The sequence below is a fragment of the Nematolebias whitei genome, chromosome 10 (assembly GCF_014905685.2).
Source record: "Nematolebias whitei isolate Nwh7 chromosome 10, NemWhi1, whole genome shotgun sequence".
Classification (NCBI taxonomy): Eukaryota; Metazoa; Chordata; class Actinopteri; order Cyprinodontiformes; family Rivulidae; genus Nematolebias; species Nematolebias whitei.
Window position 1 is genome coordinate 47,261,362 of NC_056507.1, and position 12,737 is coordinate 47,274,098.

The window sequence follows — 12,737 nt, forward strand, 5'->3', positions numbered from 1 at the left end:
TTCTTTATTTGACACAGTAACTAATGGAAAATCAGCCACTTCACTTAATAACCAAACTTCTACAAATCAAATCCCTCCTACAAGTCAATCCTCAGTTAATCACACCTTCTCTTTTTCTCCATTCTCAGTCAGTGAGGTCAATAAACTGTTAAAAGATCTTGATCCTAAAAAATCTGCAGGTCCAGATGAACTTCCACCTTATTTCTTAAGGCTGGCTGCTCATATCATCACAGTCCCTGTGACCCACATCTTCAATCTCTCCATAAGACAAAACTCCATCCCAGACACTTGGAAAACAGCCTTTGTTCTTCCTTTGCTGAAGGGAGGTGACCCCACCTCACTGAACAACTATCGACCAATCTCTAAACTCTGCATTTTAGCCAAGGTTCTAGAAAAACTGATAAACTCTCAAATCAAAAATTACCTGGACTCATTTAACATCTTACCTCCACATCAATCTGGTTTCAGGAAACAACACAGCACAACCACTGCTTCACTGAAGGTTCTTAACGACGTTGTTGAAGCACTGGATGCTAAGGATTATTGTGCTGCACTTTTCTTAGACCTGTCTAAAGCTTTTGACACTGTGGATCATAACATCTTGTGTCATAAACTCTCAGAAATCGGTTTCTCAGATCACACCATTGGTTGGTTCTCTAACTATCTTTCAGACCGGAGGCAATTTGTTCAACATAATGGTACTTCCTCCAGTTATTTAACAGTCAACAATGGTGTACCACAAGGCTCAGTCTTAGGACCCACCCTCTTTACAATCTACATACATAATGTAGGTAAAAACATCCCTAATGCATCCATACATTTCTATGCTGATGACACAGTTGTTTATTGTTGAGCTAAAACTGTTGCTAAGGCTTTCCAGCTTCTGAAATCTGCATTTAACTACATCCAGACTGATTTGTTTCACCTCAAACTTGTCCTAAATGCCGAAAAAACCAAAGGGATGCTTTTTTCAAATAGGAAGTTGGTCCCAGCAGTTCTTCCTCCGATTTTATCCTCAAATGGTGTCCCCATTGAGTTTGTTGATTCCTATAAATATTTGGGTATCTTGGTCGACTCACATCTTTCTTTTAAGCTCCATGTGGAAAACTTGGTAAAGAAACTGAAAATTAAACTGGGTTTCTTTTTCAGAAACAGATCCTGTCTAACCCTGAATGCTAGAAAACGCCTTGTATCTGTGACTTTCCTTCCCTCAATTGATTTTGGTGATATTATTTACATGAACGCTCCTACAAGAACCCTGCAGATGTTGGATGCTGTCTATCATGGTGCACTAAGATTCATAACTGGCTGTGATTATCGTACCCACCACTGCACCCTGTATTCACTGGTTAACTGGACATCATTAACTTCACGCAGACTCTCTCACTGGTACATTTTCATCTTTAAATCACTTCTTGGTCTGCTGCCTTCATACATCTCCTCCTACATGTCTCTGCGTGAGTGCAGCTACGGAGTGCGCTCTCAGGACATTATTACCTGCAGTGTTCCCTCAGTGAGGACTGAACTAGGCAAAAGGGCCTTCTCCTACTCCGCTCCTGTTTCCTGGAATATCTTACAAAAAGATTTGAAGCTCTCGACCTTGACCTCTCTAAGTGGCTTTAAGAATCTGTTGGACTCCTGGCAGGGTCCAATGCTGACATGTTCCTGTTTTTAGTTTTATACATTTGTCTTGGAATCTAGCTGTTTTTTTGGTTTTGTTACCTTTTTCCTTTTAGCCATCCTATTTGTTAAAAAAAAAAAAAAAAAAACTGTAGTATGAGTTTTTATAATTGCTTATTGTTGTTGCTGTTGTCCATTGTTGTCATCTTTCTTTGTTGAAATCAGGTCTCTCTTGTAAATGAGTCCTCGAGGCTCAATGGGATTTACCTGTATAAATAAAGGTTGATTGATTTTAGTCTAAGACTGTGTTGAGATGATTCACCCAAATTGTTAACAACCTCCTATCCGTGCACTACACCCAAAATCTCACCTCGTGTCTCGCCCGACCAAGCAGCAGGAGCAGGGACGTTTGGCAGACAAGGAAGTGCACGTTAACGGTTGTTCATCTCATAATTTAGCGTTGTAATTGTTATCCGACCTAGCTTTGTTTAGAATCTAGGTGTAAGATTCTTGGATGTTGTTTTATAATCAAAGCTACGAAACCTTTAAAAACCTCCCGTGCTTCTGTTGTTTCATTGAACCAAGTTTTCCACTTTCATGAACAAAGGGGTGTTGAAATAAGAATCCAAAATTTTACGTTTTGCTTTGCTTTAATCAATGATTTTACAGGGGAAACAGTGGTATGCACAATCCAACATAGTGATTACATTTGATTACAGAGAGGATACATAGTGATTAAAACTCAGAATTTCAGTTATATTCCAGAGGTTGGTCTTTCCTGGGCAAAGTAGTTCTCTGTTCCTGTGGGGAGCTGGAGGATAGCTATAGGCTTGCTCCGTTCAGCCTCAGATATTTTCCTTCTGGCCGGCCACGCCTTAGGAGTCCTTAGGTGTCCTGACTCACTCAAGCGCTCCAAAACCTCCACAGTCTCCCCACACTCACTACCTGCCCTAATATGTTATCTCTCACCACATTAACCAACATTTGACAACTCCAAGCAATCAAATTTAAAATATAATTGATCTTTCTGCTTGCAATTTTGTAAGCTACCGCTCTGAACTGAGATAAATTTTGATAAAGGACAATATCTGTGAGACGTCTCCTTACCATAGCTTTTTGGTGGAATTCCTGAAAATTCCGGCTCAGTAAGGAGCAGATTTCCTCACTCACACCTGAATGAGTCCGTCCCTGGTCCCACAGCTGGTCAGAATTTGAAGAAAAGGGTTCAAATAATAATCTAGGCTGAGGAGGAAAATGACTCCAAACGAAGCCTTTCCATCGGATCTGCCCCAGTTCTTCCTCAGCTGGAACCGTCCAAGACTTGTCCTGTACATCCACACGCTTCAGTAGTCCAACAGCCCCAGTTTCACAGAGTCATCTATATTTATAGAGCTAGTGCTGGGTAACACCTCCTAAACATCATGCCAACGTTCAATCCCACCTTTTGGGTCGGATTTGACGCAGTACTTTCATGCATGTCTACAGAAGATGGTTACCTCACACTCATACATATAAAAATCTGGGTGTAACTTTATTCTGCCCGGTTCTTGTCCGGACTTGTCTGATTCAACTTTTGAGCTGTTTTTCTCTTTATTTACCTTATAAGGGTCTTGGTTTTGCTTGGAGCTGTTTTAAGGTCCATTATTGTGAAATACTCTCTCCTCATTGCTCGCACAGTGCTTCTGAAAACATTTTCTGAGAACACGCTTTACTTCCTTCTTAAACTCTTAACATTATAAAACAATACAGAGTGCATTTTAGAATCACAAAAGATTACATCGTCAACTTGATTATTTTTACTTGAGTCCCTTGTAATAAACAAATCATATATCTATATGTAAAATACAACAGGTTCAGCTGAGGGAAATGTTCTCCATCCTTCACTTTTCCCTCTCTCCCCATTTCTCCCGCTTGCGTATATGTGCTTGAGTGTGTACGTGCATGTGTGTGTTTGTGTAGTGTGAGAGTGTGTGAGTGTGTGTGTGTCTAAGTGTAACTGCCTGCATTTGTACGTGTGAGTGTGTGTGTGCTCGAGTGTGTATGTACATGTGTGTATGTGTGTGTGTGTCTTTCTCCAGCATCTGTTTCCCATTATCCGGGCCTGAACAAGAGCATGTCTGGACATGTCTGAGGGACATGTTTAAACTTGTTTTTGAGGGACAGACTGGCTTCCACTAAGTGGCCTCTATTGACAGTTTTTATCTACATTATGTTTCTACTTTCTCCATGACCCATTCTGTTCTCAGGGTTCTGACAGAATGATTATTTGTTTCATGGAGCCTCACTTTTGAGCTCACACCTGCCTGCATGCAGTCGCAGTGTGAGATATTTATTATTAGCCACATGTTCATGACTACTGATTTTATTGTTATTAACCGGTTCATCCTGAGGAGCTGTTGGTCTGCTCTGTTTATCGTTACACTGTTACAATTCGTATCCTCCGTTGTTCCTATTCACAGCAGCAAGTCTGCTATCTCAGCCTTTTTTTCCTCACCAGAGATCTTTCTCCGGTGCACTCCTGCGCATGGAGCATGCAATTACACAGTGCGTAATTATGCACACAGAAGGCTGAGTGATGAAATGTTTTTTTTTTTTTTTTGTGCAAGCAGGTGCTTCATGTTGTGTCTGAATGGACCCAGTGAGGCATAGACTACATCCTGCTTCGCCTTTAACCCACTAGCGACAGTCTTAAAGGGCGAAGCCTATACGAAATACAACGTTGGTTACGTACTGCAACCCCAGATTCTATGAGTATAGGTGCAGCCCTTTAAGCTCTGGGCATCACTGGTTCCTAATGGCTGAAGAAAAATGCTATTTGGGAGCCGATTTCCCGGTCTCAACGTAATTCGTACGGACCGGGGGTAAGGCCCACACAGCAGGTGGGCGTGGACTAAAGTTTTCAGTGCTGCGCTGCGCACCTAGGGATACACCCACTAGCGACAGTCTTAAAGGGCTATGCCTATACTCATAGAATCTGGGGTTACAATACGTAACAAAATGTCTAAACTCTAAATGCTCTAAAAGAGCACAGAATGTCGTGATTTCCCTTCCTCCTCTGCTCTTTGACACCTGCAAGTGCTCTTGGCCACGCCCACTTCTCCGCTCTGTATGTTGAACAGCTTATCAGCTGTTCAGCTGCAGCCAGACATTTATCCTGCAGTAAGGGCTACACAAAGCTGCAGGAGGACACTGTTTCTACAGCTCTGGGCTGCTCAAATGTGCAGCAGGTGCTAAATAATTTAAAACAATTTATTTTTAATAAAAATTCCATGCCAATCATGCAGCTGTAGTGAACTAAGCCTCCGGTCAAAACCTGACCCTGAAGACCTTCATGGGACAGAAACTGTTATTTCATTGATTTGAATCCAGAAATACAAATTAGCTCATCCAGAGACTTTCTAATTGTATCCTGCACTAATCAATTGAAAGAACACTCTCTTTTTATATTATCATTACTATTTTTACAAATGTCTTGATAATCAAAAGTGTGTTTAGTTCAAACCATTTTAAATGTTGAAGTGAACTACTCATTTTAAATCAACTGTGAAACAGTATTAATGATTTTTTAATCCTCATTCAAAGTAGAAATCAAGTTAATGTCTGTTACAAAGTAATTATGCATTTTGATCTTCTGTCTGAAATGAGAAGTAGTGATGTCGGCCGAAAGTCAGAAAGAAGTTATTGGAACGAACTGTCATGTTTTTAAACCTCTCAGACAGAAATAAGAAGCTACTGGCACCTGTAGTCTGTCATTTCTCCAAAACATTTCTCTGTCTGTTCCCAAACATCTCACTGTTTTTCTGACTTGTAGTAACCCTCTGACGTCACTAAAACCACACCGCTGTTGGTTCTTTCAACCAATCAGGACTTCCCAAAAGGGACCGGAAACAGAACTCTTTAAAAGTCGACACTTCCTAGTTCCAGTTAGTTCTGGGAGACATGAACCGAAGTTCCGAAGGAGAACAGAAGTTCCATGGGAAGGAAGACAGTGCGACTTTGCAAGGGTGAAGTCCACGGTGGTCATTTTCTGAAAAATGACACCTGTCTGGAATGTTGATTCCGGTCATTACGCCAAAGACCTATTCAACATCTCAGGAGTTCAGCACGTTTGCTGAAATTCCACTTAACTTAATCCTATCTTTCGGGGAAGTTTATTTTGGAAGCTGGGCCAGTCAGCCTCGTCATCCCAAGTTGATGAGACACGGATAAATCCCTGGAGGTAAAAAGACTCAGCCTTGCTGGACGCCAAGAGAAGACCTCTCTGAAACCCCACCAAGGTAAAGAGTCGACGCTCGGGTACATCTAGCCAAAATCACTGGGAAACGTGCTATCTGGTTTCAAACAAGATAACTCCCCATCTTTTCTTTATTATCTTAGTTAACCCTAAGTATCCACTTTCCCTCCTTAAACTTTACTCCATCTCTTCTATCTCGCCAGTAAAAAGATAAGCTAAGCCTGTAGCAATTAATCCAGATATCTTCAGATATGTCTGTTGTTTTTAGCTGCAAGTGAGAAATCATGGCCGTATGATTTCTCATTGTAAAGCTCATTAATTAAGCTGTGTTATTGCATTCAATCAGAATAATCAAGTGTACAATGTTTTGATGTTGAATTTTGATTCTGTTAATAAATGACCACATTCATTTTGATGGGTCAAAGAAAATTAACGTCTCATGTCACTGATTAGACCATCTCTGACACAGTACTTCTAAGCACAATATCACTTAGTCCAGAAAAATGAAAGAATCCGTTTAAATTAAGTATAATATCATGTACTTGAACTAGTCCAGATATTATAAAATGTAAGAGAGCACCCCTGAGCTAAATCCATCTCTCGGCTCTCTCACTACACAGCTCATCCATCAATCAGTCAATTATGTGTCCATGTCCAATCTTAATTTGAAAAACCGCAATAGAGCAAGATAAATGAACTGCGAAGTAACGAATGACTACTGTAGTGCAAAACAATACACAGAACAACAGCAACACAAACAGCAGCATGAAATCATCAGCAGCATGAGATCAGCAGCATGGATAATCAGCAGCACATTTTACCAATCCAAATGGCATTACAGTGACTTTTTTTTCACTATGATAATTCTGGTTAGGGATTTATGAGTCTAACAGCCTCAGGGTAGAAGCTGTTCCTCAGTCTAGTGGTTCTGCACTTAATGCTCTTTAACCTCCTTCCTGAGGAGAGTGGGACAAAAAGTGTGTGTGCTGGGTGAGTGGGGTCCTTCATGATGCAGGTGGCCGTCTTCTTGCATCTGGAGGTGTAGATGTCTGTGATGGTGGAGAGGCTGACTACAACATCTTCTCTGCAGCCTTCACTACTCTCTGCAAGGCTTTTCTTTCTGCAGCTGTGCAGCCTCCATGCCACACGTTAATGCTTGAACATAGGATGCTCTCCACTGCACACCTGTAGAAGGAGGTGAGGACTGAGCTTCTTCAGTCTGTTTCTGCCTGTTATTATGTTGACACACAGGAAGTGACTGGCAGGTTCGTGGTCACTATCAGGGGCATGGGACTGCAAAGACGGCCCCTCACAAACCTTGGAAGGAAAATGTTTTTGTAGAACATGTGAGAACGATGTTGATGTCATTGGATTCTACACCGTCCACTTGTTACTATGGAGACCATGCCAAGCAGTGTTTTAATGATTCCTTTGATCTGTGTTCTTATTCCTCTTCTTTTACAGCTGAAACCTCTCATTTTTTTCCTCATCTCCTCCTTGAATCTCCACATTATCATGATGTAGGAGTTTGTGTGCTTGAATGATCCTAGGAACTATGCTGTCTGGAGCAAGTTTAATTGCCCATGGTAGGGTCTCCCAAGGCAGATTAGTTCTAGGTGACAGGCCAGACAAATAACAATTCAGAAGACTCTTATGGACAGAAACAAACAAGGTGTCCTTTGCCTGGATGTGGGTTACCGGGGCCGCACCCTGGAGCAAGGCCTGGGGGAGGGACTCATCAGTGATCCCCTGGTGACTGGGTCTCTACCCATGGGGCCTGATCAGGCTCAGCCTGAATGAGCAACATGGGTTTGCATTCCTGTGGGCCCATCACCTGCAGAAGGGCCAAATGGATCGGGTGCATGATGCCTTGGGCAGTGGCTGAAGGCTGGACCTTGGCGCTCTGACCCTGGCTTACCAAAGTTTTCTCTTGCTACATGGAATGTAACCTCTCTGACGAGAAAGGAGCCTGAGCTTTTGTGTTAGGTTGAGAGGTACTGACTAGATATAGTCGGGCTCACCTCGACAGCATGGGCTCCAGAACCAATCTTCTTGAGAGGGGCTGGACGTTATTCCACTTTGGAGTTGCCCATGGTGAGAGGCGCTGAGCTGGTGTGGGTCTACTCTTAGCCCTACAATTTGATGCCTGTGTGTTGGAGTTTTCCGCAGTAGATGAGAGGGTGTTTTCCCTGTGCCTTCGGGTGAGGGGACGGGCTTTGATTGTTGTTTGTGCCTATGCGCTAAACAGCAGTTCAGATTATCTGGCCTTCTTGGAGTCCTTGGCGGGGGTGCTGGAAGGTGCACCAGCTGAGGACTCCCTTTTTCTGCTAGGGGACTTCAATACCCATGACAGTGTGACCTGGGGGGATGTGATTGGGAGGAACGGCCTCTCTGATCTGAACTCAAGCAGTGTTCTATTGTTGGACTTCTGTGCTAGTCATAGTTTGTCCATCACAAACACCATGTTCAAACATAAAGATGATAAGTGCACTTGGCACCAGGAGCTCCCTAGGATGTAGATCGATGATTGACTTTGTAGTGGTGTCATCTGATTTGTGGCTGTTTGTTTTGGACACTCGGTTGATGAGGGGAGCTGAGCTGTCAACTGATCACCACCTGGTAGTAAGTTGGATCAGATGGCAGAGGAAAATGCCGGACTGTCTCAATAGACCCAAGCGTGTAGTGAGGGTTTCCTAGGAATGCCTATCAGAAGAATCCATCAGAAAGATCTTCAACTTGCACCTCCGGGAGAGCTTTAACCGCATCCCAGCAGAGGCGGAAGACATTGAGTCCAGTCCATGTGGGCCATGTTCCACAACTCAATTGTTGAAGTGTCTGCCTTGAACTGAGCCCACAAGGTTGTCTGTGCTTCTCACAGTGGCCATTCTTGAACTTGGTGGTGGACACCCTGGGTTAGCGAGGCTGTCAAGCTGAAGCTGGAGTCCTATTAGTCCTTGTTGGCTGGTGGGACTCTGGAAGCAGCTGAGGAGTACCGGAGGGCCAAGTGGTCTGCAGCCTTAGCTGTTGCTGAAGCAAAAGATCAAATGTGAGAGGAGTTCAGTGAGGCCTTGGATAAAGACTCTCTGTCAGCTCTGAGGAGATTCTGGCAAACTGTCAGGCGGCTGAGGAAGGGAAAGCAGCTCTTTACGAACACTGTTCATTGAAGGCGGGGTACTGTTGACCTCATCCAGTGATGTCATCGAGAGGTGGAAAGAATACTTCTTGGACTTTCTCAATCCCACTGGCATGCCTTTCAAGGAGGAAGCAGAGTCGGGTGACTTCAGTGTTGGTCTGTCCATAACTGTGGCTGAGGTCACTGAAGTAGTGAAAAAACTATGTGGAGGCAGGTCTCCAGGGATGGATGAGATTCACCCTGATTTCCTTAAGGCTCTGGACATTGTGGGGGAGTCTTGGTTGACACGCCTTTGCAATGTCGCATGGACATCGGGGGCAGTGCCATTGGATTGGCAGACTGGGGTGGTGGTTCCCCTCTTCAAATGGGGGGCTGGAGGCTGTGCTCCAATTATAGGGCCATCACTCTCCTTAGCCTCCATGGTAAGGTCTATTCAGGGGTACTGGAGAAGTGAGTCCAATCGTTAGTCGAACCTCAGATCCAGGAGAAACAATGTGGGTTCCGTCCTGGCCGTGGAACATTGGATCAGCTCTTTACCCTCACTAGGGCCCTTGAGGGGATATGGGAGTTTGCCCATCCAGTCTACATGTGTTTTGTGGACTTGGAGAAGGCATTTGACCGTGTTCCTCGGGGTACACTGTGGGGGGAGCTCTGTGAGTATGGGATTGGAGGCCCATTGTTTCAGGCTGTTCAGTCCCTATACAAGTGGTGTGAGAGTTTAGTTCGCATTGCCAGTAGTAAGTAGGACCCCTTCAGGGTAGGAGTTGGATTCTGCCAGGGCTGCCCGTTGTCACCGATCCTGTTCACAACTGTTATGGACAGAATTTCTTGGTGCAGCCAGCTGATGGAGGGTTTCCGGTTCGGTGGCCTCAGAATTCCATCTCTGCTCTTTGCAGATGATGTGATCCTGTTGGCGTCATCATGCCGTGATCTTCAGCTCTCACTGGATCGGTTCGCAGTCAAGTGTGAAGCGTCTTGAATGAGAATATGCACCTCCAAATCTGAGGCCATGGTCCTCAACTGGAAAAGGGTGGATTGCTCTCTTCAGGTCGAGGGTGAGCTTCTGCCTCAAGAGGAGGAGTTCAAGTATCTTAGGGTTTTGTTCATGAGTGAGGGAAGAATGGAGCGTGAGATTGACAGATGGTTTGGTGCAGGATCTGCAGCATTGCAGACTCTGTACTGGTCTGTTGTGGTGAAGAGAGAGTTGAACTGTAAGGCAAAGCTCTCTGTTTACCGGTCGGTCTACGTTCCTAACCTCACCTATGGTCACGAGCTCTGGGTAGTGACTGAAAGAATGAGATTACTGTTACAGGAGGTTGATACAGCGGTGGTGGGATCCATCACAAACAAAAATGAGTCCAGCTACAGGCAGGAGTTGGAACACCTGGAGAGCTGGTGCAAGGAGAATAACCTTCACATCAATGTGAAGAAGCTGAAGGAGATGGTCATGGAGTTCAGAAGGAACAAACACAACTACCCCCCACTGAACATAGGAGGATCTGCGGTGGAAGTGGTCTCCAGTTACAAGTACTTGAGTTTACACCTGAATGACAACCTCAGCTGGGGCAATAACACTACCGGCCTGATCAAGAAAGCTCATCAGAGACTCTACTTCCTCAGGCAGCTGAGGTGAACTGGTCTGGGAAGCACAGTCCTCACCTCCTTCTACAGGTGTGCAGTGGAGAGCATCCTTTGCTCCAGAATCAACATGTGGCATGGAGGCTGCACAGCTGCAGAAAGAAAAACTTTGCAGAGAGTAGTGAAGGCTTCACAGAATATGTTGGAGTCAGTCTCCCCACCATCACAGACATCTACACCACCAGGTGCAGGAAGAGGGCCACCTGCATCATGAAGGACCCCACTCAACCAGCACACACACTTTTTGTCCCACTCCCCTCAGGAAGGAGGTTAAGGAGCATTAAGTGTAAAACCACTAGACTGAGGAACAGCTTCTACCCTGAAGCTGTTAGACTCATGAATCTCTAACCAGGATAATCACTGTGAAAAATCACATCATGTTGCTGTGTTCATTTGTACTCATCTGCTCACACAGACTTATGTTTGTGCTGCTGTTCGGTGTATTGTTCTTTAAGCTATTAGTGCTTAGTGTATTTTTGTTAACGTATTTTTTTATTTATTTCTGTTTTTCTTTTACATTTTAATACATTTGTTGTATGCAACTGGGACCCTGTATACAGTACATAATTTCGTTTCACCACATGTACCGCATCTGGTGGAATGACAAATAAAGAACCCTGAATCCTTGAATCCTTGAAATTAATTTCCTCCGCAGGGTAGCTGGACTCTCCCTTAGAGATGCGGTGAGAAATTCAGTTATCTGGGAGGGACTCGGAGTAGAACCACTGCTCCTCCACATCGAGAGGAGCCAGTTGAGGTGGTTCGGGCATCTGGTAAAAATGCTCCCTGGGCGACTCCCTAGTGAGATGCTTAGAGCATGTCAGACAGGGAGGAGACCCTGGGGAAGACCCAGGACACTCAGGAAAGACTATGGCTCTTGGTTGGCCTGGGAACACCTTGATATCCCCCCAGAAGCGCAGGAAGAGGTGGCTGTGGAAAGAGATGTCTGGGCCTCCCTGCTCAAGCTGCTGCCCCACAACCTGACATCAGAACAAGTGGAAGATAATAGATAGATGGATGGACATCTAATTTTTAGATTATTACAAACTTAGATTGGGTGTTTTGGGCAACATCTCTGCAGAAATGTTCTGGCAGCCATGTTGAACCGGGTAACTCATAAAGCAGTTGAAGATGATTACTGGGCTTTATTAAACCCTGTTCAGTGGTCTATGAGATGTTTTGCTAACACTCAGAGTCTGACTAGTGTGAATGAAGGTGGTCCATGTCTGCTCTGAACCTTTGCAGGGAACTACAAGAACCACAAGCTGACACACAGTGGGGAGAAGCAGTTCAAGTGCTCCATCTGCAGTAAGGCCTTCCACCAGGTCTACAACCTGACCTTCCACATGCACACGCACAACGACAAGAAACCCTTCACCTGCCCCACCTGTGGGAAAGGCTTCTGCAGGAACTTTGACTTGAAGAAGCACATCAGGAAGCTGCACGACCCAGTCGGGGCTCAGTCGCCTCTGCAGCAACACTAACCCCGCCTTGAGAGACTAGAGGCGTCCTGGAAGAACAAAGTTCATGAATCACTGAGTCACAAAGTTCATGAATCACTGAGTCAAAAAGTTCATGAATCACTGAGTCACAAATTTCATGAATCAGAGAGTCACAAAGTTCATGAATCACTGAGTCACAAAAGTCATGAATCACTGAGGTACAAATTTCATGAATCATTGAGTTACAAAGTTCATGAATCGGAGAGTCACAAAGTTCATGAATCAGAGAGTCACAAAGTTCATGAATCAGTGAGTTACAAAGTTCATGAATCAGAGTCACAAAGTTCATGAATCAGTGAGTCACAAAATTCATGAATCACTGAGTCACAAAGTTCATGAATCACTGAGGCACAAATTTCATAAATCATTGAGTTACAAAGTTCATGAATCAGAGAGTCACAAAGTTCCTGAATCAGAGAGTCACAAAATTCATGAATCATTGAGTCACAAAGTTCATGAGTCACTGAGTCACAAAGTTCATGAATCACTGAGTCAAAAAGTTCATGAATCACTGAGTCACAAAGTTCACGAATCACTGAGTCAAAAATTCATGAATCACTGAGTCAAAAAGTTCATGAATCACTGAGTCACAAAGTTCATGAATCACTGA

The 12,737-nt window shown here is 44.1% G+C and overlaps 1 protein-coding gene across 1 annotated transcript in view; it reads left to right on the forward strand.

Moving 5' to 3' along the window:
- fezf1 (FEZ family zinc finger 1) overlaps positions 1 to 12,146 on the forward strand; it is an 84,374-nt gene extending 72,228 nt beyond the window's left edge. Inside the window, exon 7 of the mRNA XM_037683041.1 lies at positions 11,871 to 12,146. Within this exon, the coding sequence (XP_037538969.1) occupies positions 11,871 to 12,109 (239 nt within the window). The 3' untranslated portion in view covers positions 12,110 to 12,146. The remainder of the gene's footprint in view (positions 1 to 11,870) is intronic.
- Positions 12,147 to 12,737: the final 591 nt, after the last annotated feature.